Source organism: Geotrypetes seraphini, chromosome 3 (genome assembly GCF_902459505.1).
Source record: "Geotrypetes seraphini chromosome 3, aGeoSer1.1, whole genome shotgun sequence".
NCBI classification, from domain to species: Eukaryota; Metazoa; Chordata; class Amphibia; order Gymnophiona; family Dermophiidae; genus Geotrypetes; species Geotrypetes seraphini.
This window is the reverse complement of record NC_047086.1, coordinates 341,709,326-341,736,912: the sequence shown is the minus strand read 5'-3', so window position 1 is coordinate 341,736,912 and position 27,587 is coordinate 341,709,326. Positions and strand designations below refer to the sequence as shown.

At 42.9% G+C, this 27,587-nt stretch overlaps 1 protein-coding gene across 3 annotated transcripts in view; it reads left to right on the top strand.

The window, feature by feature from the left end:
• ALK (ALK receptor tyrosine kinase) overlaps nucleotides 1-27,587 on the top strand; it is a 792,617-nt gene that overhangs the window by 750,393 nt on the left and 14,637 nt on the right. For all 3 annotated transcript variants that reach the window (XM_033937961.1, XM_033937960.1, XM_033937962.1), the window contains 7 exons: nucleotides 1,209-1,395; nucleotides 7,545-7,635; nucleotides 13,523-13,587; nucleotides 14,888-15,017; nucleotides 20,491-20,588; nucleotides 23,660-23,752; nucleotides 26,685-26,786. In XM_033937961.1, the coding sequence (XP_033793852.1) occupies nucleotides 1,209-1,395; nucleotides 7,545-7,635; nucleotides 13,523-13,587; nucleotides 14,888-15,017; nucleotides 20,491-20,588; nucleotides 23,660-23,752; nucleotides 26,685-26,786 (766 nt within the window). The remainder of the gene's footprint in view (nucleotides 1-1,208; nucleotides 1,396-7,544; nucleotides 7,636-13,522; nucleotides 13,588-14,887; nucleotides 15,018-20,490; nucleotides 20,589-23,659; nucleotides 23,753-26,684; nucleotides 26,787-27,587) is intronic.

The window sequence follows — 27,587 nt, the reverse complement described above, 5'->3', positions numbered from 1 at the left end:
CGGTATGGGGGCCCTATTGGAGGGGCCCTGCTGGGGGGGCCCTGCCTGCCACTAGGCCTGCCTGCCTATCACCAGGCCACTAGGCCTGCCTGCCTGCTACTAAGCATGCTTGCCCTGTCCCTGCCCTGTGCCCTATCCCAGCCAGCCCTGTGCCCTGTCCCGGCTTACATTGTGCCTTGTCCCGGCTTACCATGTGCCCTGTCCTAGTCTTTCCTGTGCCCTGTCCCAGCCTACCACTAGACCACCAAAGGGGGGGGGGACAGAGTACAGAGTCTGTCAGGGAAGGGGGACAGAGTGCAGAGCCTGGCAAGGAGTGTGGGGCTGGGTGCAGAGCCTGGCAGAGAGAATTTGGTTGAATGTTTTTTTTTTCTTGTTTTCCTTCTCTAAATCTAGGGTGCGTCTTATGGTCAGGTGCATCTTATAGAGCGAAAAATATGGTACTTTCTTGGGGGCTCACAATTTAACTATGGTACCTGGAGCAATAGAGGGTTAAGTAACTTGCCCAGTGTCACAAGAAGCAACACTGGGATTGAACCAGCAACTCTAACCACTAGGCCACTCCTCTACTCTAGATCAGTGGTTCCTAAACATGTTCTGGGGGACCCCCAGCCAGTTGGGTTTTCAAGATATCCCTAATGAATATGCATGAGATATATTTGCATGCCTGTCTCCTCCATTATATGCAAAATTCTCTCATGCATATTCATGTGTGGGAATTTTAATTTATTAATTTGTAGCAAATATAGCTCTTTGTGTTTATAAAATAAAATGCATATTCATTAGGGATATCTTGAAAACCCGATTTGCTGGGGATCACTCAGGACAGGGTTGGGAACCACTGCTCTAGATAGTTCCTCTAAATATCCTTACAGACCACATCAGCACTATTCAGTGCATAGGCAGAGGCAGGGCGGTTCTTGAACTTAGCAGACTGAATATAGCCACTATTTTGATATCCAGATAACTTAGAGTAGAGAAAAAGCTGTGCTATGATATCTAGTTAAGTTATCTAGATAGCAAACTGAATACTGCCACTATCTGGATACGTTCCATTGCTGACCACCTTATCTTGATATCCAGTACCAGCCACTGTCTGGATAGAGGCAATGAATATCTGGATATTTTTGACCACTACAGCTGGTGTTTAAAGAAACTGCTGTCCAGGGTGGCTGAATATTGACTTGACGGTTTCCCTGGTCCATTTGTAGTGTACCGCCGGAAGCATCAGGAATTGCAGCCCATGCAGATGGAACTGCAGAGCCCTGACTACAAACTGAGCAAGCTGCGGACCTCCACAATTATGACTGACTACAACCCCAATTACTGCTTTGCAGGCAAGGTGACTTCCATCGGTGATCTCAAAGAGGTGCCCCGCAAAAACATCTCTCTTATCAGGTAAATCCATCTGTAACAATAGCAGATGTGTTTGGATGAGAAAGTGAGAGAGCCCATCTCCTTCTGCAAAGAATTCATAGCGTTAATTTTCAACAGGTCACTTTTTGCTTGCTAGTAACCTTTGGGTCCCCAGTGACAACCTGTTCCTTCCTTTGCCAGAAGGATATAGATTTAAGACAGTACTGCAAACTAGAAAATACTTAAAATACTTAAGATTACTATTCAATGTATTGTAAACCACTTTGGGTGAATCTCTTCATGAAAAAAGCACTTAAATCCAAATAAATAAAAAAATCAGGTGATATATGCACCACTGGGTAGAATAGGATGTCATCAGCGTAAGCATAAAATGATCTGCCAAATTCCTAAACAAGGGTCATCGGAGGACTAAGAAAAATACTGAAAAGCTTAGGTAAAAGTAAAGAACAATCCTCAAGTCCAAACTAAATCCCACTGAAGGGTATTTGAAAGAGATCATGGAGTAAAAGGGTCTCCATAACCTGCTTGGATAGGGATGATTCAATCCCAGGATATCTCAGTCCAATAAGTCATTTAAGATTTAAGAGTACCTTCACTGACCAAATTACCTCCACCTCCTTATTTGTGTAAACCAATTTTTATTGTATGATACATTCATTATTATTTTTTCACTTTTTCTTTTTATACACAGCAAATCACTTAAAGTATTGACAAGCCCGAAGGGGACCCGTTTCACCGCAAAACGCGGTTTTTTCAAGGGTTCTCAGGACACTTTATTTTGATATCCCGCCACACTTGAAGCTGCTTGTTGATTGATAAGGTCGAAGGCTCCTGACGGGTCTAATGAGATCAAAAAGGGCAATTTTCCCAGTGTCGAAGATGGGATATACTTTGCATAGAAGCACTGCAATGATGGTTTCAGTGCTATGGCCTTTATGAAAGCACGTATGTTTGATCAACAAATGAAGCTAACTGGTCAAAGACTAGAACATCTCATCTAAAAGTGCTTTTACCCAGTGATGTAGTAAGGGGGGGGTCCGCCTTGGGCACCATGTCGGTGGGGGCGCCAGCACCCCTCCCCCTCTCCACCCCCCTCCGCCTCTTCCCACTCATCCCCTCGTCACGTGCGCCCCCCTTCCCATGTACCTCTAGTTCACTGCCACAAGCAACAACTTCAACATGTTCCTCGTGACCGCATCAGCTCTCCCGATGATGTCACTTCTGGGTGTCGCGCATAGGAAGTGACGTCGGAGGGAGAGTCACCAGGGTCGCGAGGAGCACATCGAAGTTGTTACTCATGGCAGTGAACAACTAGAGGTATAAGGGAAGGGAAGGGGGGCGCACCTGTGGCAGGGGGGAGCAGAGAAGGAGCAGGAGGCAGAGACGAGGGCAGGGGAGGGGCGCCTCTCACCTTCGCTATGCCACCATTTTTATCTATATTGAGGGAAGGCAGTTTTCAGACCGTTTATGCACATGAATTGCTATTGAATCCACATCAATGTATTTGATAATCATCCATAGCAGTGAGGTAGCAATGGGTGAACCTGGATGAGTGCAGGTCCATCCATTCTTGCCTCAAGCCCACCCAGTCTAGTGAGGCCCCCAAAACACCTCAGCAGTGGCACTTCAACCCCTCTCTCCCTCTCCTCCAACCGAGCGAGGCCCGACATCTGCCCATCTTTTTCTGAGCTCCTCCCGATCTACCTCTGGGACGTCACTGGCAGCATTCCTTTAAGCAGCTCTGCAGGCTTCCCTCTACCATCTCCCGCTCTCAATGATGTCACTTCATGTTTCTTCACTGGCAGGGATGCAGTAGAGTGAAGTCCATGGCACTAAGAATTTCAGGATATATTTTTCTACTAATGACTGGGGAGTCAGTTAAGAGCAGTTTTCAAAGACATCTGTAACGGATATTAAAATACAGATTCAGATGGATTCCATAGTGATTGTTGTTGGCCTCCAAGTTGCATGGCTAGGGTACAATGTTTGCATTTGCATTAATACACAAGATTACAGTTAACCATTCTAATTAAATACATCACAATTAATATGATGAGATAAATATTTAAGCACTGGAGGTAACACATGCAGATCTATCTCATGCGTCTTCACTGAAGATATTCTAGAAACCTGACTAGTTGGGGTACTCCAGGACTGGTTTGTGAATCAATGTTTTTATGCATAAGGCCCATAAGGCAGGACTTTACAAATCCCATGCACCGTGACACATAGAAATTTGATCATGGCACCCTGAATTTTGCCTGCCTTGAATGTCCTTCTTGTGCCACTACTGGTGTTACAGAACAACTGCTTCCTGCATCAGCATAACTCATGCACTGACCGACTGCCTGTACAAGTCTTGCAAAACCTGAGACCATAGTAGCTATGGGCAGGGCAGGATTAACCAATAGGCCCAGTAGACATGTGCCTAGGGCCCAAAATGGTCAAGGGGACCCAATGAAGGAGGGCATCAACATTGTTTTTTCCAAACGGCGATGGGCCCCTCCAGCATCGATCAGCAACACGGGTCCCCCCGATCGGAAACGTGCCCCCCCCCCCCCCCGAACTGTAATTTTGCAAGCGGTGCTACTTGCCCAAAGCTTCCCTCTGATGCAGCTTCCTGTTTCCGCCTAGGCGCATGTTGGGGTGGGGCGGGGCAGTGGGTCCAGTGTACTTGTGTGCCTAGGGGCCCTCGATGAATTAATCCTGCCCTGGCTATTGGGCAGTAACAGATGGTATTAGAAGGTCACAATGGCAATGTTGCTTGAGACGGAAAGAGTATGGGATGGAGCAGGAGATAGTGGCATCAAAGTTATCAGAAACCCACAGCAGATAGCAACAGATCACAGTCAACAAGCAAAGGAGTAAGAGGAGGAGTCACTGGCTCAGACCAGCTAAGGTTGACTGTAGCCAGCTTGCTAGAGGACTGGATGTAGTGGTTTAAAAAGGAGAGAAGTGGTAAGGAAGAAGATGGAAGTTAAAGAGAGAAAGAGAGATTAGTAGAACAGTGGTGGGTGGATTACTTCCTAGGAGGTGATTTGATAGATGACAGGTTAGCTAGGGAAGGACAGAGAAAAGAGGTGAGAGAATTAGAGAGGCTGGATAAAGATAGGAATGAGGACTAAGGGAAAGGGAGAAACAGCTACACATTAAGAGCCTGATTTTAAGATTTTTTCTCTAATGGGCACAGAATGGGAAAACAGCCTTTGTAAATTAGGTCTTAAAGGATCTGCAGCAGACCAGGAGGAGGAACCTCAAAAATATATGAGCCAGCAGCCAGAGAGCTATCTAAACCTTCCCATGTGCTTCCCTGCTCCTTTCCTGATCTGACAAGGAAGTGTTGAGAAGGCTTTCAGCCACTGCCTCTTAAACTTTTGAACTGATACCTAGATCTAAAGAACATTTGCCACATCCTGCCATAAGACAGAACAGCAAATAAACTTTTATGAAGAATTACTGTACCATCTCATTAATCCATATCACAATGGCAACTGATCCAAAACAGCATTTAAAATAACCAACAACACATAATACAACTTCAATATCTACACATAAGGTCAACTATGTTATTATTCTGCCTCCCAACTGTTTTACCTCCGGAGTTGATTAACCATGAAATAAAATAAAAAAAGAAATATAGACTTTGTCTAGCAAATGCAGTGCCAGAGCATCATTGCAATCATAGGCAGCACGAGAGTGACTCAGACATTAAAGACAAATGCAGTGGCTCAGAATTAATCCAAGGATGCTTTATGAACCTTAGCCATCTGCCTTTTTATTATTCTCATTTTACAGTATAAGCTGTATAACAGCCATAGCAAAAATGGCAACAGTGAAAGTTTATAGCCCGGTTGTGATACACTCAGGACTGGAGTTACAAGCTTTTAATTAATTAATTAAATTCGTTTTCTATCCCGTTCTCCTCAAAAAGCTCAGTACGGGTTACAGGTTAACATACATAATATACAGTTAACAGGTTACAATGTGCCAAGTACAGTACAAGGTTTTTGATGCAAGTTTTATCCTATTGTTCGACACATAGTGTTTCCCCGAAAATAAGACAGTGTCTTATATTAATTTTAGGTCCAAAAAATGCATTAGGGCTTATTTTCGGGAGATGCCATTTGTTTTCATGTACAACAATCATCATTCCCTTCCTCCCCTCTACCCACCCCAATTCTTCCTGTTTCCTTTCTCACCCCCCCCCCTCCATGTGCAGCATCTTTCTATCCCTCCCTGCCATCCCCCTGTGCAGCAGTACCCCACCGACCCTCTCACTGTGAGACTTACATACCTCCGCTCTGAGGCCTCTAAAGACAGCAGCGTCGGCAGCGCTCAGTGATGCGGCAGAGGGAAGGCTCCAGTGGGGAAGGCCATGAAGCAGCCTGTTCAGAGCGCTGCTGCCACCGCTGCTTTAGGAGGCCTCGGAATGGAGGTATGTCAGATCTTACTGGGGTGGGGGTTGCTGAATCAAAGAGTCTGATTTTTTCGGCGAATCGGACAGGAATGGAGTCAGGGAGTACTGGGGACATCAGGGGGGCTTCAGGGGTTGATCTTAATTAGGGCTTATTTGGGGGTAGGGCTTATATTAGGAGCATCTTTAAAAATCGTGCTAGGGCTTATTTTTGGGATAGGGCTTATTTTCAGGGAAAAAGGATAGTGATCTAATACCAATATACATAGCAGAGTTTACTATGAGTTTGGAAGTTTTCTTATTTGGAGGTTGGGGGGTATCATGAGTTTGATATAATGCTTTTCTGTGGTTTACAAACAATATACAGGTGCTTTCTCTGTTCCTAGTGGGTTCACAATCTTAAGTTTGATTAAAATAAATGAATTGTTGACTGTGAACAGACACAAACCATTCCAAAACTGAGCTTTTGTAGATTCTTAGAGATACTTATACCAATTTGAGTCCGTTTATCTCAGTGGTCTAAAACTTGCGGCCCACCAGGTACTATTATGAGGCCCTCGGTATATTTATCATAATTACAAAAGTAAACTAAAACAGTTTCTTGATCATATGTCTCTTAGCTATAAATTACAATATTATTATTATGACTTAGCCAAAAGGAAAGATTTATAAACTATAAAAAGTTTTACCTCATGCAAAATTATCATTTCTTTAATAAAACATTGACTATTTTTTCTGAGGCCCTTCAAGTACCTGCAAAGGGTTTGAGTTTGAGACCATTGGTTTATCTTGAGATGGGTGGTTCTAGTTTGAATTTTGATAGTCATTTTTCTCATATTGTCAGTACATGTTTTTCTTACATATATCACCTTAGGAAAATTTGTCACTGCTTTTCTCAGTCTGATTTGGTAAAGGTAGCGTATGCTTATATTTGTCATGAATTGATTATTGTAATGCTTTGTTTCAGGGTTTACCATCAAAATGTTTGAAGTGACCGCAACAATAAAAATTACAATTATAAAAGCATTGTTAAAAGATAATAACATCTGTTTAAATAGTGTTGTATAGACTTTCAAAATATTTGAATATACTAACAAAAAGATTGATTATAGTAATTTAAGTAAAATACAATTAAAGTACACCTCAGTAGTACATAATTCCGCAATAGAGGTTTCTACTGTGGCCCAGGGCACTAAATGCTCTGACGACGCCCATAGGAATTCTTTGAGTGTCGGAGCAGCGTCGGAGAATTTAGCGCTTTGGGCCGTGATATAAATCTCTATCGCAGCTTGCTAAAAGGGAGGGATGGTTATTTCAGAAATATTTTTGATTAAAGTAGGAGGTATTTAAGATGTATTTAAAGGTTTGTAAATTTTTTTATATTGTGTTATCTTTTTATTGTAATCCGCTTAGAACTTTGTGGTTAAGCAGGATATAAATTAAATTAAATTCTTATGTAAGTCGCTCAAGACAGAAGCAGATTAGTTACTATTCCATCCATCAGTGTCACACTTACTGGATCTCATTTGTACCATTTTGCTGAAGACACAATTTAACACTGTGCAATAACTTTGAGTTTTGCTATATAACCCATCAAGCATGCAGAGACGAAATAAACATACCGCAGTTAACTTGCACCCAGAATCAGTCCCTGCAGGCTTTTTAGAACACACCAAGAGGTGGGAGCAGCCTTAATTAGATGGATTCACTGCCTTTTTGCTGAACTATGAAGTAACAAGTTTGCTTTTTAATTCAGGGGTCTTGGCCATGGAGCATTTGGCGAGGTATATGAAGGTCAAGTGTCAGCAAGCCTAAATGACCCCAATCCCTTGAAAGTGGCTGTGAAAGTAAGTATCAATAATTGGCTGTGTTAATACTATTACTCCAAAGCCTCAATTTGATTTATTCTTTCATATGTACTGTTCCCGAAAGCATGGCCTCCTAAATAAATTACAGTGGCAATTTAAGATAATGTTAAACTAATTAGGGTAAATATGATGAACTACTGTTCAACAAAGGAATTCCACCATAGGTCACTATGGAATTGTTACTCAGTAAGGGGCTCATAATCGAAAGAGAAATACAGTGGTACCTCGGTTTACGAGTGCACCGGTTTGCGAGTGTTGAGCAAAACATTTGCAAACTTGGTGCCTCGTAAACCGAGCGCGCCTCGATTTGCGAGCACTCCCCTACGAACCGGCACTCTCCCCCCCGCAATCCGGCACCCCCCCCCCGCCGCCATCGGGCACCCCCCTGCCGCGACCTGAGGTCCCCCCAACCCACCCGAACCCTCTTCTTACTTTGATGTAGCCTCCGCACCGGCACCAGCATGTCCTGTGCTGTGCTGTGCCGATGCCCGAAGATGTGCCTCCGGTGCTGGGCCTTGAGCATGTGCGCATGCTCAAGGCCTGAGAGTTCACGTCGAACGTTCAACGTTCAAAGCGAGTTTCCATTATTTCCTATGGGGAAACTTGTTTTGATAAACGAGCATTTTGGATTACAAGCATGCTCCTGGAACGGATTATGCTCGTAATCCAAGGTACCACTGTATGTCCAAAAACCAGCCTAAGTCGGCACTTGGACTAACATTTCTCAAAAACGTCCAAGTGCTGATACTAAAAACGGATTCTGGACGTATTTCTAAATGACCTAGGCCTTCATAGTGCCGCTGAACGACCAAAACTAAATGGGGCGTTTCGGGAGGAGTGTTGAGGGCGTGAGTTGGGCAGGACGTGGGACGGCTTAGACTAGTCGTACAGCATGTATAACCGAAAGTTATACAGCCCACAATCGACGGAACTTGGACGTTGTGACTTAGACCATGTAAAACATGGTCTAAGTCACAAAAACCCACCAAAAGTCACCAGTTAAGCACTGAAAACACATAACACAGACCCCCACACACTACCCCAGTGATCACTGACCCCCCCCCCCCCCCCCCCCCCCATAAAAATATTAATCACATCTTTAAAATTCAGCCTCCAGACCATCATCACCTGGCCGCCTGGCATAGGAAAGCCTAATCGTCCAGCACAGAGGCAGCTTAAGTCGTCTTGGGGGTGGGTTAGGGACCCATAGAGAGGAGGACCCATGCCCATAAGCCCCTGTAATCACTGCATTGATACTTAAACATGTGCACTCCCCTATACACCCCCAAAACCCTTTTGTACAGGCATATAAGTGGCTCCTGCAGCCATAAGGGCTATTGGGGTGGTAGATAAGAGGGTCTAGGGGATTCTGTAGGTGGTTTGGGGGGCTCACAGTAACCTATAAGGGAGCTGTAGGGAGGAGAAGACATGGCACTCTTTTTGTGAAGTTCACAGCAGTGCCCTGTAAGGTACCCCACTATTTAGGTGGCATGTCTGGGTGTGCAATCCATCACTTTGCAGACCCCACCCATGTCCAACAGGGCTTGTTCTAGGCGTTTTTGACTTGGATGAAAAGTTGGACGGAAATGTGGTATAAAGATGGACGATTTAGCGGCTTGGATGATCAGATCGACAGGATGTATAATTAGACAATTTTCGAAACAAAAAAAAAGTTGGATGTATTTTTTAAAAATGTGTCTTAAGCTGTTTTTTACTTTGGACGACTTGCGAGATGGACGTAAACGGACTTAGACATCCCTTTCGATTATGCCCCTCCATGGCTTTAGAATGCTGGAACTGTGATACTGAACAGGAGAGAAGCCAATGCACTAAGCAGCAGAGGGAAAGGCTCAGAAGGATACTTTTCAGCATCAATATTATTACTCATATATATTCATATATACTCAAATATAAACCTAGATTTTTGGGTCAAACAAATGGCTCAAAAATGGGGGTCTCAGTTTATATTCGAGTCTAGTACTGCCCGATTCGCCAATTCAAATCGATTCATCAATTCACTTTGGTGAATCAATTCGTTTTTAAACAAAATTGGGCTTGCTGATTCGTTCAGGTCTCCTAAATCAGGAGCGGCAGCTCTGCCTCTTGTGGTCCATCCACCGCCGCTGCTGCTCCTGCTTTAGAGATTAGGGGGGAGTGTCAGTCAGGAAGTGCTACATAGGCGCTCTTTGTAGTATCCTCTGGCTTCCCCCCTGGCCTCCCAGTCTCACCTTCAATTAATTAGAGCAGCCTGCAGAGGATCACCGGTGCTGTAGCAATCCTAGCAGGCTGCCGTCGTCCTCCGCAGCACATTCCCTCTGCTGCGATCCCGCCCCTGATATCAGAGGCCAGGGCAAGAGAGTTCTTCCTATGCTCTTTCACTACTCAAAATGGCTGATGCAAGTTTCTGCAGTGATTGCTATGTTTATTTACTGCCTTTTCATGAAGAGATTCACCCAATACATTAAATAGTAATCAGGTACTTTAAGTATTTTCCCTATCTGTCCCTGCAGGCTTATAATCTAACTGTGGTACCTGGTGCAATGGAGGGATTAAGTGACTTGTCCACAGTCACAAGAAGCAGGCTGGGATTCTCACATCCTCAGGGTGCTGAGGCAGAAGCGCTACTAGGCCACTCACTCCCACACTAACCTCGCAAGACTGACATGAGTTCAGTTTATATTCGAATCAATCATCTTTTCCCCTTTTTGTAGGGAAAAAGGTATATAAAGTATTCTGAGGGGAAAAAATAAGAAAACAAAAATTTCACAGAAAAAAAATTCCCTTCTTCAGATGTATTTACCCATTTGCCCCCTAATTCTCTAATCTTACAGGGAAATTCTATAAACAAGCTTCTTGTGGGGGGCGGGTTCCTTTATTTATAACATTTTAAATTTAATTATAAGAATAACTCTTGCTAAGGAAATACAGAAGTAAATCATAAGAAGAATAAAAACAACATGAAAAAAGATCACATCTTTCTTAGACCCCAAAAAGCTACACGTGTTTCATTGGCCCCAATTATCAGCAGTGCTGCATGTATGTGCACTAGGTACTATTAGATAAAGTACATAAGAACATTAGAATAGCCTTACTGGGTCAGACCAATGGTCCATCAAGCCCAGTAGCCCGTTCTCACGGTAGCCAATCCAGGTCCCCAGTACCTGGCCAAAACCCAAGGAGTAGCAATATTCCATGCTATCAAACCTTCCCCCATGTCTTTCTCAATAACAGACTATGGACTTTTCCTCCAGGAACTTGTCCAAAATCCTTCTTAAAACCAGCTGCACTACCCTCTCTTACCACAACCTCTGGCAAGCATTCCAGAGCATAATTATTCTCTGAGTGAAAAAATATTTCCTCCTATTGGTTTTAAAACTATTTCCCTGTAACTTCGAGTATCCCCTAGTCTTTGTAATTTTTGACGGAGTGAAAAATCGATCCACTTGTACCTGTTCTACTTCACTCAGGGTTTTGTAGACTTCAATCATATCTCCCCTCATCCATCTCTTTTCCAAGCTGAAGGGCCCTAACCTTTTTAGTCTTTCCTCATACGAAAGGAGTTCCATCCCCTTTTCCATCTTGGTCGCTCTTCTTTGAACCTTTTCTAGCGCCACTATATCTTTCTTGAGATAAGGAGACCAGAATTGAACGCAATACTCCTGGTGAGGTCGCACATAACTAGCACATAACTACAAGGGCACGTTGATCGGTGTCTGCGTTGATTGATGCACCTACACACACCCACTTACACCAGTCATTGGCCTGTCATGAATGATCACGCCTAACTTTAGGCATGCCAAAGCAGGTCTGCATTAGTATTATATAATGGCATGTGTGTCTCAGTGCTGTTATAAAACTAGTGATAATTGTGCCCTATTGAAGCACCTACTTCTCAGTGCCAAATTACAGAAATGCCCCCTTAGGGCCTAAATGTAAGTGCCTTTTGCACACTCGTATGGTAGAATCCTAACATTTACACACATAAATGTGACATTTAGACACACATGTGCTATGTGCGTAGACAGTGGTATTGTATAATATTAGTGCATAAGCCGTGCAAGGAGGCATTCACATGGTGAGGCGCATGGGCGGGGCATGGACATTTTAATTAATTATATGCTTAAGTTGTAGAATACTTTCATGTCTCCTAATTTCCCATTCTTGGATCTCACTGCTTGTTTGATTTCAGTACTGAAAGAAAATGTTATTTTATTTAATTATTCCTGCTTTTTTTATTATTACCTGCCTAATTTCTTTTGCTATTCAGATTATTTTGATTTGATGCAATTTTCAAAATTTCAATATACAGTATATAGAATACTTTCATGTACATTCTAAAGTGGCATATTTAGGCATGTGCACCTGTTCCTGTCATAAACATGGTGTACCTGGGCATTTATTTTATTTTTTTTATTTTATTATTTATATACCACTTATACTTTATCATATTTCCCTATCTGTCCCGGTGGGCTCAAACTCTATCTAGTGTACCTGGGGCAATGAGGGGGATTAAGTTTTATTTTATTTATTTATTTATTCAATTTTCTATACCGTTCTCCCAGGGGAGCTCAGAACGGTTTACATGAATTTATTCAGGTACTCAAGCATTTTTCCCTGTCTGTCCCGGTGGGCTCACAATCTATCTAGTGTACCTGGGGCTTGCATAGAGGGATTTGAACCCACACTCCCATGCTTAAATGTTGACATGCAAATGCTTTTGACCACACAAGTTGAATGAAAAATATAAACTTAATCACCAAAAATCATTCATCCAAAATTGTCAGTGAAAGGACCTAATATACAAGCATAACAGGGGTCCTTTTATTAAGGAGCACTAACTGATTTAGTGCACGCTAAAGGCTAAGATGCCCATAGGAATATAATGGATGTCGTAGCATTTAGTACGCACTAATCTGTAGTGCGCTCTAAATCGTTAGCATACCTTAATAAAAGGATACCCTTAATTAGGTGACTAACCAAGTAAATCGAGAAAAAGACCTCAGTGTCCCGAGAGATATAGATAAACTAGAACATAATTATTGCCGCTGCTGGGTCAGACCAGTGGTCCATCATGCCCAGCAGTCCGCTCACGCAGTGGCCCTCTGGTCAAAGACCAGCGCCCTAACTGAGACTAGCCCTACCTGCGTACGTCCGTGTTCAGCAGGAACTTATCTAGCGTCAAACATAAAGTTGACGCAGGGAACACATTCTTGGCCAAAAAAACTCCATTACCGGTTCTATTCTTTTAATCAAATCAATTCTTCAAATCAAATTCATTAACCCCCCTCTTTTACTAAGGCGTGCTAGCCAATTATGTGCACGCTAAATATTAGCGCGCACTAAACACTAATGCATCCATAGAATATAATGGACACGTTAGCATCTAACGAGCGCTAAATCGGCTAGCGGGCCTTAGTAAAAGGACCCCTAAGTAAGCAAAATTAACTTTTCGCTTATCTGCAAAGTGTCCAGTCTCTCAGTGGCAAAATGCAAAATAGCAGAAATTCAAGTTCTGGGGCTTGAGCACTATAGTTCAATCTTCTTTATATTTTCCACCGATCGTTCCCAGATACAGGCTCACTTCATCTGGGGGGAACCCTATGAAGTGAGCCTGGATTGGGGGGGAACCCTATGAAGTGAGCCTATATCTGGGAACAAGCGGTGAGCCTTTATCTGGGAGCAAGCGGTGGAAAATATAAAGAAGATTGAACTATAGTTCTCAAGCCCCGGAACTTGAATTTCTGTTATTTTGGCAATGTGTGTCCTTGATATAGCTGTGCATCAAAAGGACATTCTGAAGATGTATGTGCACAAAGTAGAGAGATAAACTGCTAAACCACACTATTTTTCCCACCTGTATTTCCAGACATTGCCTGAAGTATGCTCCGAACAAGATGAGCTGGACTTCCTCATGGAAGCTCTTATCATCAGGTACTGTATCAGAGATATAGACTTCTTTCTCCACAGGAGCGCTTCACCATTGCTTCTTAAATGAATGAGGGTGTTACAGAAAAACCCCATGATGTATGAGGAATTGTCACCTGTGATTTACAGTATTATATGGTGTCACATCTGGATTTCTCAGAAGGTCCATCCCTACAAAATGTTGCTTCATCTGTCTGGGCTGCAATTTGTTTTGTCAGTTGCAAAAGTTCCTTCCCTTTCCCTGCAGGAAGGATAATCTAATATACATAACTGCTTTATGCATGTATATATGGATCGCATAGTTGAGTGTAAAGGTTTAGGCACCTCTGGCTAAAGGCCCAGATACACTAAAGATAGCGACTCAATCGCTGTTGGCTGAATCTCTGGCTGATTTTCAAACAGTGTTTGATTCATTATCAAGTGAATAGGGGCATGCAAACTCAACGACTCAATTGCTCAGTGAGCGATTGAGTCGGTGCAGAGCCCTGATAGTAGTGACAGGAGAAGCAGCCCCCTGTCATTGCTGTCAGGGCTTCTGCTTTTTTTTTATGGGACAGATATTCTGCATGACTTAAACACATACCATCTGTCCCATTAAAAAAGCCCTCCCCCTGTGCTAACAGCCCGAACCCCAAAAAATGGCAGGAGGGATGCCCACTTCCTCCTGACACCCGACGCTCCCCCCACCGCGCTGAAAAATGTGGCAGGAGGGATGCCCACTCCCTCCTGCCATCGGCGCTCCCCCCACCACACTGAAAAATATGGCAGGAGGGATGCCCACTCCCTCCTGCCACCACAATACCCACTCCCCTCCCCTCATACCTTTCTTGTTGGGAGCAGGAGGAACCGTAAACACCTCCTGCTCCTCCACCCAGCTTGCTACGCCACTGGGCCTTAGGCCCCACCCCAGTGTACCATGTGATGCATAGGGAGGGGCCTAAGGCCCTGAATGACTTAGACACCTTATGCTCCTCCCTTGAAAACTAAAAATACTTAAATAATGGAAATCAGCATAGATAAATTAAATTAGCTCTTTCCAGCCTTCTCCCCACCATCTCCTCCTCTACCAGACAGAAGAAAAGCAATCTCAGGATAGAAAGAGATAGCATATTAGATATTATGTCATATATGGATATTTCTGACATTGCATGGTAGGAAAACGAAAAACGATTTCAGGATTCCCGTTGGCAGAGAAATTAAACAGCTTTGAATCTTTCTCCAAAAAAGGAAAGTACCCTTTGAAATTACCCCTCTGGTAAAGCGTAGCAATATTGTCATTCTAACTCAGGTTCTTATGTCTCTGCAGCAAATTCAACCACCAGAATATTGTGCGTTGCATTGGTGTGAGCCTGCAGACCCTGCCTCGCTTTATCTTGCTGGAGCTGATGGCTGGAGGGGACCTGAAATCCTTCCTTAGGGAGACACGGCCTAGACTGGTAAGATGAAGCCCTATGATGTCACTACACTCTGGGATCATTTGTAATGTAATATACATCTTGTAATCTGCAAACTCCCAACAAAAGGTTCAAAGCAAATTACAATATAAAGAACTATAAAACAAAGTCAGGGCTTCTGCTTTTTTTTTATGGGACAGATATTCTGCGTGACTTAAACTCTCACCATCTGCCCTAGGCACCTCCCTCCCTATGCCTCTGTATGGCATATCTAGTTGTTCAGAAGAAACAAAAAAAAACAAACAAACAACTGTGGAGTGATGATGTTCCTTAAATGGACTTTATTAAGAATGTCAAAGTTCCAAAGGTACAATAAAATCATCCACATAAAAATAAGGTAATCCACATAAAAACCTAAAGGACCTAGTCCACTAAGGACGAAGGACCCAACATGGTCCGCGTTTCGACAAAAAGTCTTCTTCAGGGGTCCCTGAGGGTCCTATAATGATGAATACGTGGAAAAGTTGATATGTGGAGAGCTGTTAGTGAGACGCTGCTTGCAACCAAAGTAAATAGGTTCTCTGCATATCAGCTTTTCCACATATTCATCATTATAGGACCCTCAGGATGATTTTATTGTACCTTTGGAACTTTGACATTCTTAATAAAGTCCATTTAAGGAACATTGTCACTCCACAGTTTGTTGGGTATTTTTGTTTGTTTCTTTTGGATTCTCTTCTCTGAGGATACTTTGGGGGTCAATTCTTTTCGGTTATATCTAGTTGTTCGCCAGGTCAGAAAATCTAAGCAATGTGACACAAACCAACGATATTTTCCTTTGCCTTCTCTCCCAGCACACCCTCTGCATCAAACAAATTAACTGCAATAGCTCGTACTTTTCAGTAGGCAGAGATGACTTTGGAGGCTTTCATGCCCCTGCTGGTGAGACTCAGAGTCAGATCACAATAAGCACTACGCCTTCTCAGCCCGCCTCCCTCCAATTTGTCCAGAGAGTGATAGCTATTACATGGCACAGTGAATCCTCACAACTCCTGGAGTCTCCTGAGCTGTCTCGTGCGCTGACATGAATTTGGCGTTTCAGCTGTATCGTTTGGAAGAATTATTCTAATAAATTGTCTTTGGCAGAAAAGTCCCTAATCTCTCAAACTCCAGTTTTGATTAAATAGTATGCAGGTAGTAACATAGAAACATAGAAGATGACGGCAGAAAAGGGCTACAGCCCATCAAGTCTGCCCACTCTGCTTACCCGCCCCCCTGTCTATGCCCTAATGACCCAATTTCCTTATCTTGACCCTCGTAGGGATCCCACATGGGTATCCCATTTATTCTTAAAGTCTGGCACGCTGTTTGCCTCGATCACCTGCACTGGAAGCTTGTTCCAATGATCAACCACTCTCTCTGTGAAGAAATACTTTCTGGTGTCGCCATGAAATTTTCCGCCCCTGAGTTTGAGCGGGTGCCCTCTTGTGGCCGAGGGTCCCTTGAGAAAGAAAATATCATCTTCCACTTCGACACGTCCCGTGAGGTACTTAAATGTTTCGATCATGTCTCCCCTCTCCCTACGTTCCTCGAGAGTGTAGAGCTGCAATTTGTTCAGTCTCTCTTCGTACGAGAGACCCTTGAACCCCGAGATCATCCTGGTGGCCGTCCGCTGAACCGATTCAATTCTGCGTACATCTTTACTGTAATGTGGCCTCCAGAATTGCACACAGTACTCCAGATGAGGTCTCACCATGGCCCTGTACAACAGCATTATGACTTCAGGCTTTCGGCTGACGAAACTTCTATTGATACAACCCAATATCTGGGTATATAGAATCTGCTGTGTATAATATTGACTCATAGCACATGGCTCCCCTATATTCATGAATATAAGCCAAATTATGAAGGTGGTCTGCAGCATTCTTGCATCTTTTGCTGGTTAGCTCACATTACAAAAAGAGTGAGCTACCACTGTAGTTCCTGCAGGGTACTAGGAAAGGCAAGCTCTCCATCAGGTCTAGAGAAAGAAACATTCTTACCCAACGCTGTAGGACTGGCTGTTATACGAGGGCAAATCAAAAATTAAAGGCAATTATTAAATTACACACTAACCGGAAAAGAGCTAGCGAAATGCATCATATGTACTCATACATTGCCTGTTGGGTAGTTTGTCCACACACAATGCAGTGGTCAGCCTTTAGTCACCATCGAAGAACAACATGCAGTAGTGCACTTTCTTTGGGCAGAGGGAGTGAAACTTGTGGAAATTCACTGTCAGATATTCACTCCGTATGGACATAGCACCATGAATCAGTGAAAGGTTCATGAGTGGGTAAAAAGGTTTAAAGCAGGAAGAAAGGTGTAACCAACGAAGGTCATTCTGGTCACCCATCATACAAGAGCACATTGACAGGGCGGATGCCTTGATTAGAGAAGGCCAACAGATAATGGCGTCTCAGTTGGTTGCAAATTTGGATATCGGCTAAGGATCTGCATTTGCCATAATGCACGATGACTTGGGATACAGGAAATTCTGCACACGATGGGGTCCCAAACAGCTGACTGATCTGCACAAGCAACAGCGTGTGGAGGTTGCGACCCAGTTCCTGAGACGGTATGAAGAAGATCCGAGTATTCTGGAGAGAATTGTCACAGGTGACGAGACATGGGTGCATCACTGTGACCCAGAGAGCAAAAGACAAAGCATGATGATGTAAAGTAGGGATCTCAAAGTCCCTCCTTGAGGGCTGCAATCCAGTCAGGTTTTCAGGATTTCCCCCAATGAACATGCATTGAAAGCAGTGCATGCACATAGATATCATGTATATTCATTGGGGAAATCCTGAAAACCCAACTGAATTGTGGCCCTCAAGGAGGGACTTTGAGACCCCTGATATAAAGGAAGTGGTACTCTCATCTCGTTGCAGGAATGCAGAAGCTAGTTGAATGATACAACAAATGCATCATTTTGCATGGAGACTATGTGGAAAAGTGATATGTTCAGTTGCTCACAGTTTCTTCTATTAATGCCGTTAAATATATTTTGCCTTTACTTTTACCCTCGTATCTTCTAAAGCCTGAGGTAGAGGAAAAATTAGGCTCCACAATTGCTCTGCAGCTGAACACATTTTTACCAAGAGAAGTTGACTTCCTCCAGTTCTTTTATTATATGCTAATGTATCCCTAGTCCCGCCTCGCAGCCAATCCACAGACTCCAGCCAGCTCCTCAGGTCAGTTACCTGTCGCCAGGGCTCACAAAAAGAATTATGATTTTCACACACAATCCTCATAGGTCATGCTGACCTCACCTCACAGCCTCTCTTGAGCTTGGGTGTAGGCCGGAGCCAGATAACCAGTAAACTGGAGGAGTTGTAATCCCGGATCTGAATCGCCACCCACTCAGATCAAGCATGGCTTCCTAACTGAAAGAAATCCAGCCCAGTCCAAAGTACAATTGAGCAAACCTTTTATTTAACTTGATTGCGGATTTCCAATTTAACTATATACAATTCACTCAGTGTTGGCAGTCATCAGGTTCAAGCAATCTTTTCAAGTGATCATGCAGTTATTTCTCTGTTTGTCCTCCCCCTTGGAACCAAAAAGAGGTCTCCCTCAGCAGACAGGGCAATGGCAGAAGAATAAAGATAACCAAGCCCATCTCTCTTTTCCCAAAATACTGTTTTCTCATTTTCAATTCTTTTCTCTCTGTCCTCCCCCAGGAACCAGTAGGAGTCCCTCTTAGTACACTGGGCTTTGGCGGGAGAATCGAGGTCAACTAAAAGCTAGGAATCTGTGTTCCACTATAATCTTCCCCCTCCCCTGAGGGAAAAGGGGCCTCCTACTCCTACCACTATGCATCCCTAACCATTTAATTTTGAACCTCAAATGGACTCCATACAGAATGTTCACTCAACCCTGTTCTGAAGTACTAACTCCTACTTCTTCCTGTGCAAGGAATACACGTTTGTCTGTAACTGGTATGTCCTTTACTGTGTATGTAATATTGTAATCCATTCTGTGCTAAATATTTGAATTTCAACTTAATCTCAGTGACTCTGAATAATCCACTGTCTCTGTCTTTATGGTAGAGGAATTTTTTTGGGGGGGTCACACTAATGAATGGTTTTCATTGATTTGCTAAACTGGGTCATTGACCAGACTAATCACTTTCTGCACATCCTAAGGCTACATCTAGAAGATCCATGGGGTCAATACTCAAAGCAATATAACCAGGCTGGCTATCTGCTGATATTCAAGAGTACATAACTGTATAGTGCCACTGGAAATCAACACTAACCAGCCATCCTAAATCCAAGTAGGAGAGGGGTGTTATAGGGGCTAGAGCAGCAATGGGCAAGAACAAGTGGGAATCACTCCTGCTCTATGGACTCCTAGACCACCAGGGATCTTAAAGCAGGGATGACTCAACCTATGAACTAGGTGAGGCCCTAGCCCAAGGATCTGGTGATAAAGGGCACTGAAATCCCAGTCCAGTCTATCTTCAAACTTATGTTCTTCAATACAAGGCTCAGGGGCCAATGGCAGCTCTTGGAGACCTCTGGACATCCTGTCTTTATTTCTGCTACTCTCTGGCTCTCTAAGTTCATGACAGAGAGGGGGAATTGGATGGGATGAATTACCACATACATGAAGGCAAGGCATTTCTCAGTAGGTGAAGAAAATGCATTTGGAAATGCCCACCTCCTAGGGATTTGCCCAATAAACAGTTTAAAGGTGAGTTGGCAAGATAAATGTCACTGACATACACTGGTCAGCAGTGTTGTAACCTCGCTTGAGAAGATACTTGGTGACTGTCTTTCAGATCATTGGATCCAAAGTGGTCCCAGCTTAAAAATTAGTGAAGATCACTGTTCTAGGATAGGTACTGGTCTGGGATTCTGGCACCCTTTTTCATCAGTGCCCTGAGCCAGTGACTCACCTGTTCCCGCAGGAGGGGGAGATTTGAGAGGGAGAGATACTCGATCACAGGAGGGGGAGGATAGAGTACTTTGAGCTGGCCCTTTGGCCCTGTCTTAAATGTAGGCCAAGGGTGGCCTATAGGAGTGTGTTGGGGATAGGTGGGGATCTTGCTGAGGAATCTAGTTTCTTCTGGGGGAAGGGGGAATCTGGTTCAAGGATGAGGGAGGGAAGAGATAACAGAATCAGGGGATGGGGATAGATTGCTTCCTTTTAGAAACAGAGATATCTTTTGTGAGTCCCAGTTTAATATTGTCAGAACCCATATAAGTTTCAGCAGCCAGCCCATGCCTACTTGGCCCCTGGATATTCAATGTTAGTGCTCAGACATATAGGGGCATTGAATATCAGGGCATTAATTGTGCCCGCAACAGTTGTACAAGTTAGCTTTCAAATAGGAGAAAAAGAGGAGGGAGGAAAGAAAGATATCTGGTAGAGGAGGAGAAACAGATGAAAAGAAACTGTGACTTGAATTCTGTATCATAGCCAATAAGGATGAATTGTATGACAGCACCAGGTTTCCTCTTTCATGTAGAACCACCCCTCCCCCCTGGGCATGCTGGACTTGCTGAACATAGCTCATGACATTGCATATGGTTGCCAGTATCTGGAAGAAAACCACTTTATTCACAGGTGAGTCCATGCTTCCTCATTGGGGGGGTTTATCTTTATTGATTTTTCAAACTTTGACAGTGCAAAACAATTAATTGAACATAAAATACTGCATAAAACGCACTATTAACTACACAAGTAATACATAAAACAATCATTTTCTCCTCCCAATTATTAATACAATAAGACATATGATGTGATTACAATATTATAATTTAGTAATTTTAATCCTCAAAATGCATTTCAATTAACTGTATTGCACTGTCAAAGTTTGAAGAAACCAAAAGAAACTCTGTGGAATGACGATGTTCCTTAATGGACTTTATTTGAAAATGTCAAAGTTCCAAAGGTACACTAAAATCATCCACATAAAATAAAATCATCCGCATAAAAGTAAAGTAATCCACATAAGAGCCTTAAAGGACCTAATCCGCTAGGGATGCAGGACCCAACACAGTCCACGTTTCGACAAAAAGTCTTCTTCAGGGGTCCTATAAATAATGAGGGGTACTTTAAGAATATATGTAAGTTATGAAAAGTAGTGACTGTCAAAGTTTGAAAATCAATAAAGATTAAAAAAAAAAAACAGGCAGACTAGATGGATCTCATACTCCTTACCAATTGTCACATTCTGTGTTCCATGCAACCCAGTATCTAATCTAGAGTTACTACTACACATTTCTATAGTGCCACTAGAAGTTTACAGGCTGTACACAAACATGTAAGAGACAGTCCCTGCTCTAAAGAGCTTACAAGCAGTTCAAGACAGGCAAACAGGACACAGGAGAGATCATGGGGAGTTACATTTATTTGGGGGATGATACATAGGTTTAGGAGTTAAAAGCAGCCTCAAAAAAGATGGGTGTTAGCCTGGATTTGAACATGAAACATGAGTAGGGTTACCAGATGTCCATGGAAACCCCGACATGTTTTCCTTTTAGAGGACTGTCCAGGTTCCCAGATGGACTTTCCAAAACCTGGCAGTTTGCCCAAGTTTTAGAAGGTCCGACAAGCTCCAGCCGCCTCTAGAGGGCCTCTGAGTATGCACAGATGACTTCACACACATCCACGCATGCTCAAGGCCCTCCAGACACGGCCGGAGCGCGTCGGGGAAGAAGAGAGGGCTTTGTAGGGGGCGTGGCTGGGGGGTGGAACTAGGTAGGGCCAGAGGCAGAACTGGGTGGGATTGGTGGCAGAATAGGGCATGGCCATGTGTCCAGGTTTTTTGCTTTTAAAATATGGTAACCCTATTCATGAGGACAAGTTTGATCTTAATTGTATGTATGTTAACCGCTCTGAAAGCTTTCTGAAAGGCAGGAAATCAAATGCTAATAAATTTTACACCCCAACATTCCATGCATTCCTTCGTCACTTTCAGTTCTGAGTAGCACAAGACACCAGCGCGCCGCGGGAAAACTTAGTTTTAAAGAGCTCCGAAGCGGAGTGTGAGTGGAGAAACCCCACACACATACACACACACACATTTTACTGCATATTGTTTGCGCTGCTGTTGGGAGGGGTTGGGGGGTTGGAACCCTCCATTATAGAGAAAACGGAACCTTTTTGATTTTGGGGGGGAAAAGTTCAGTTTTCTCTATAATGTGGGGGGTGCACCCCCAACCCCACCCCAACGGCAGCGCGAACAGTATGCAGTAAAGTGAGGGGGATCCCCCCCACACACACACACCCGTCGGAGCTCTTTAAAACTAAGTTTTCCCGCGGCGCACTTGTGTCTCGCACCAAATTGTCAGCGCTCGATTGTCGGCGTGCTGGTGTCTGGCGCGTGATTGTCCCGTCACCCTCATAGTTTATTGCTCCTGGTTTTGCATTCTTTTCCAGCTTTTGTCCTGGAGTCTGCAGCATGGACCTTGTAATGTAATGTAATGTAATTTATTTCTTATATACCGCTACATCCGTTAGGTTCTAAGCGGTTTACAGAAAATATACATTAAGATTAGAAATAAGAAAGGTACTTGAAAAATTCCCTTACTGTCCCGAAGGCTCACAATCTAACTAAAGTACCTGGAGGGTAATAGAGAAGTGAAAAGTAGAGTTAGAGGAAAAATAAAAATAAAATAAACATTTTAACAAGACAGCATTGATCTAATTACTTTGGAAGGTAGAAGAGAGGAGAGAAAGGAATAGAAGCAGAAGGGGGAGCCGTTGAACAGTAGAATTCTGGAGAAATTTAAATGATAGAAATAGAACAAAACAAAGACAAAAGGCAAAACAATAGATAAGATTAAAGATAAATCATAAGCTGGAAAGAAAAATAAAATAAAACTTTGTCTTCAATCCACGGTTTCAGCGTCAGTGATGAAGTGGAGCAAGTAAGTTTAGGAGGAGCGATTGACGTTTCCAGAAAGGGCTTCTTCAGGGAAGAGACTTGGCAGACAGTCCCTTGATGCATAATGCAACTCCAGTGAAATCCAGGATGGGAATGTCCAGGTTTTGATAGGACCAAGAGAGGTCCTTAAACCCTTCTCATCAGGCCTCCCTTGCCTCGTGGCCCAGCCAGGCTGTTACAATGGCAATACCAAATCCCACTACAGGAGATTTTCTCTTTATTTCTAGTTACAACACTCAGTTCACTTAGCAGAAGTCATGGAGGAACTGTGGAATTAAGCAATGATAAAGCATATGAAATAAACCGTGACCCAACAAATGCATGAAGGACAATCGCGCCCCGTCAAATGCGCGAAGGACAATGGCATGCTCCATACAGCGGATACTATTTTGTCTTTTGAGGTTTACAAAGCAATCCTCTTTTTGAGGGTGGGTGAACTTCCCCCCCCCCACACACACACACACACTTAAAATATTCACTTGCTATCTAGTGTTAGGGTAAGGTTTAGATGAGGATTATGGGAACCCTTTCCTCATCTACACCTTACCCTAGCACTAGCGCAATTGACAGCGCGCCATTGTCCTGCGTGTACTTGTCGGTGCATGCATTTGACGAGACGTGATTGATGGGGTGCAATTGACGGGGCGCGATTGTCCGCGCATTTGTTGGTGTACCGAAATGAACAAGAAGAAAAATATTTCTTGCTGTATGTTTGCAAAAAAAACCAAGACTGTCTTATTTTCAGGGATATTGCAGCCAGGAACTGCCTCCTTACTTGCCAGGGGCCTGGTAGAATGGCCAAAATTGGAGATTTTGGCATGGCCCGGGATATCTACAGGTAAGAAAATTGTGATGTGCTACACTCCTTGGATCCCAACAGCTCCTTTGAAATATCTACTATTAATACCAAACTTGAACAGATTCATCACTGGCTCGAACTAAATAGATTAGCCCTAAACATTGATAAAACAAACGTTATGCTATTTTCTTGGAAAGACAGTTGTACTCTTTCCTGTCCAATCACTATTAAAGGCATTTCTCTGAAACTAATTCATAAGATCAGGATCCTCGGAGTTATTTTTGATGAAAAACTAACTTACCATGATCATGTTAGTCATGTCGTGAAATCTACTTTTTTCAGGCTCCGTCAAATTCGTTCAATGACAAAATTTTTATGCCCAAAATCCTTGAATATATTGATACACTCTTTAGTTATTTCCAAGATCGATTACTGCAATGCCTTATTTAAAGGAATAGCTCAAAAAGAAATTAAACGTTTACAAATTATATAAAATGCCTCGATTAAACTTATCGAAAATGCTAAGAAATTCAATCATGTTACTTGAGAAAGCTCATTGGTTACCGGTTGCCTATCGAATAATGTATAAATTATGTTTGCTCACTCTCAAATCTATACTTTTCAAAATCCCAGCATTTATTTATAAAGTTTTAATTCCCTATAATACTTCGAGAGTATTACGGTCAACAGAACAACATTTATTGGTTGTGCCTTCTTTAAAAGTTATTAGTACACGACGTCATTCTATTTTCTCAGTTACGGCTCCCCTAGCTTGGAATGCCCTGCCAAATTTACCTAAGAGAAGAAAGAATTCTTGACAAATTTAAGAGCAAACTTAAGGGCTTCCTTTTTAAAGATGCTTTTAGTGATTAACTGAATTCTTTTCGTTTTTAATATTTTATATTAAATTTCTTCCCCTCTTCCCAATGTTATTTTACCTTAATCGTTTCTTTTATATTTAATTGTATTTCTCCCTATAACTTTCCCTTTATTTGATCATGTATGTTAAACAGTCTTGTTAGTTATGTTTAGTCATGTTATTTTATGTTATGTATTTTTACGATATTTTAAAATGTTTAATATTAATTTTATTAGTCATGTATGTTTCCCCTAACTTTGTAATTTTTATCTGTACATCGTTTAGAATCTGGAATAGGCGATTAATCAAATCTTATAATAAACTTGGAAACTCAGAAATGCTAGATTAGATTTTATTTTAGCTGTCCTATCAAAGGGGCAATTTGTAACCCCCCTCAGATTATTTGCTGATCTGCCAGTATTTTGTACCAGTGGTGGGCCCAGATATGCAGGGACCTACTCACTTTGTACTCAGTGGTGCACCTTGCTTTGGTGAGTGGGACCTCCCCAAGCCCTATAATCTGAAAACTCCAGGCATCTCTCTCTTCCCTCCCCTGCCTCCAGCCAACAATCCAGATTCATAGTCTCCCAAATCTCCCACCCTTCCCAACAGGAATTTACTTCTGAGGGAAGGCTCTAAATCCAGCACAAGCAGCTTGCTTTTGATGGCCTAGGGAAGTGAAGTTATAAATGTTACGCCAGGGGAAGGGAGGGTTGCAAGTCAAAGAGAAATGCCAGATCACCAGGGGAAAAGGGGAGGGGAGGAGAGGAGAGGAAGAGATGCCAGATTGTCAGTGGGATGAAGGGTGGAAGAGAGAACGAGAGATGCCAGATTGTCAGTGGGATGAAGAGTGGAAGAAAGAATGAGAGATGCTGTGGTGGGGGCTGAGAGAAAAGTTGGTGCCACTCACTTTAAGTTCAAACCTACCTAAAGTTCACTATCTAGCTACACTGCTTCTTTGTACCTGCAGATTTGCAAGCTAATTTTCAAAGCTTATTTTCCATTTGAAAATTAGATCTAGCGAGGGGTGGGGTGCTCTGTGGACTTTGTCCCTGCTTTTCACATAGTCAATTCCTACTCCCTTGGAGAGAATTTGTGATTTTGGATAAGAGGTCAAGCTTTTCCGAATAGGTTAGCTATGCCAGCTCGCAGAGCCATTTTTCAGTGTTTATCAAACTGATTTGTGACATTCTATGATATTACATCACTCTACCAAATAGACTCATGAGGCAGGCCTATTTGAGGCCGAAACACGATCGTGTTGATTCACGATACATCAATAAAAGACACTGAACACCAGAGTCTTCCTTTGCTGTTTGTTCTTCACTACAGCAGGTTTAGCACAGTTTTACTGTGGGGTAAGAAAGGGTTTCAGTGTAGATATTAACTCATGCAGAAACCCTGACCACCAAGTCCGGAGCAGTGTAGAAAGCTAGGTTGAAAGGAATGGGTATCTATTGGCACCCTCTCTAACTCCCAGCTTGATTATCCTTCCTCAGCTACCTTGCATCTGCCCCTCTGGTGGTTTAATGGCCCCCCTCCCTTGTCTCCCAGATGACCCAACATCCCCACAGTTCAAAACATTTTTCTGATAATCTAGTTGTCCCCTTCCTCCTCAACCTGACACTCTTACATACACTTCAAATATTTTCCCTAGTAACCTTCCTCCCCCTACACAGGACAACCTTTTCCTCCTATCGTTAAGACCTTGTCACGGCCTCCTCTTGTTCAAATAGGCCAATAAACACAGCTAGTATTTACTGGTGATTAAGTAGAGTGGGAGTATTTTATAAAGACAACATAGAAACCTTTGTTTCTTTACAAAATTGAATCACAAACCTGAAACAATCGTGAGTATACCTGGACTGTGTACATTCGCATGAAAACTATACAGTATAATTTCTGAGGTAATTTTTAAAATGCCCTACACCATGAGTAAAATAGGGTTTACCTTTGGAAAAAGTGTCCCATGTCAATCAACTCCCATGTCAATCAATGTTTTGTGGCTAGCATGCAACTTTATCAGCTTTAAGCTCTTTCAGGTCACTTAGAAACCATTTCCTCTGTCTCTACAATGTATATGTAGTTTGACATGAACTTCTTTTTCCCCAGGGCAAGCTATTACAGAAAAGGGGGGTGTGCGATGCTCCCAGTGAAGTGGATGCCTCCTGAGGCCTTCATGGAAGGGATCTTTACCTCTAAAACGGATACATGGTACAACTTTTTTGCCTATTATATACTACCTACTTCAAGCTGCAGAATAAATGTGACTGGGCTGATATTTATTTATTTGTATATTTAGCCTGTCCTCCCATAAGAGCCCAGAACTGGTTACAGGAGTACATACACAATAAGGATCAGATTCAAGACAAACAGCATGTAGTGTGGTAACAAGTAATACAATACCTGAGTTACAGTAGATGGATGGTATAGGTCAGGGACGACAAGATAAGTACTGTATGTGATTTGGCACAGACTATTGCAGTCCTGCTCATATTTTGGTTTTATTACGGATCAAAATGTTTGGCATAGCCAGGGTGTCTTTTTGGGTCACTGAGGCTGGGATCTTTAAGGAGGAGGGGGAGAGGGTTTTAAGCCACAGACAGCTGCAGGTAGATTTAACTCCAGGTATCAGTGCTAAGCCATATCCAGGCACCAGCTTTGAATAGCAACAACTTAGAAGTTATATGGAAGATGGCTGATACTTGGTGGTTGCACCTGCATAGATATCCAGACATTTTGGTTGATCCTATTTGCCAGCTTAACTATGTGAGTACCAGAACTGAATATGGCCAGGACCAGTATAACAGCTTGTTTCTCCCTGACTCCGCCTTTGGCCCAGGCCATGCCACAACAGAACTGATATAAAACAGCACTGCCCACTTACGTGCTGCTGAATATCACTGGTTGGCCCTCTCAGCATGATTTAAGTGGTCAGGACCCTCTTCTACCCACTTAAACCACAATGAATATCAACCCTTTATATGTCTGAAGAGGCATAAGTCTGTCAAAACC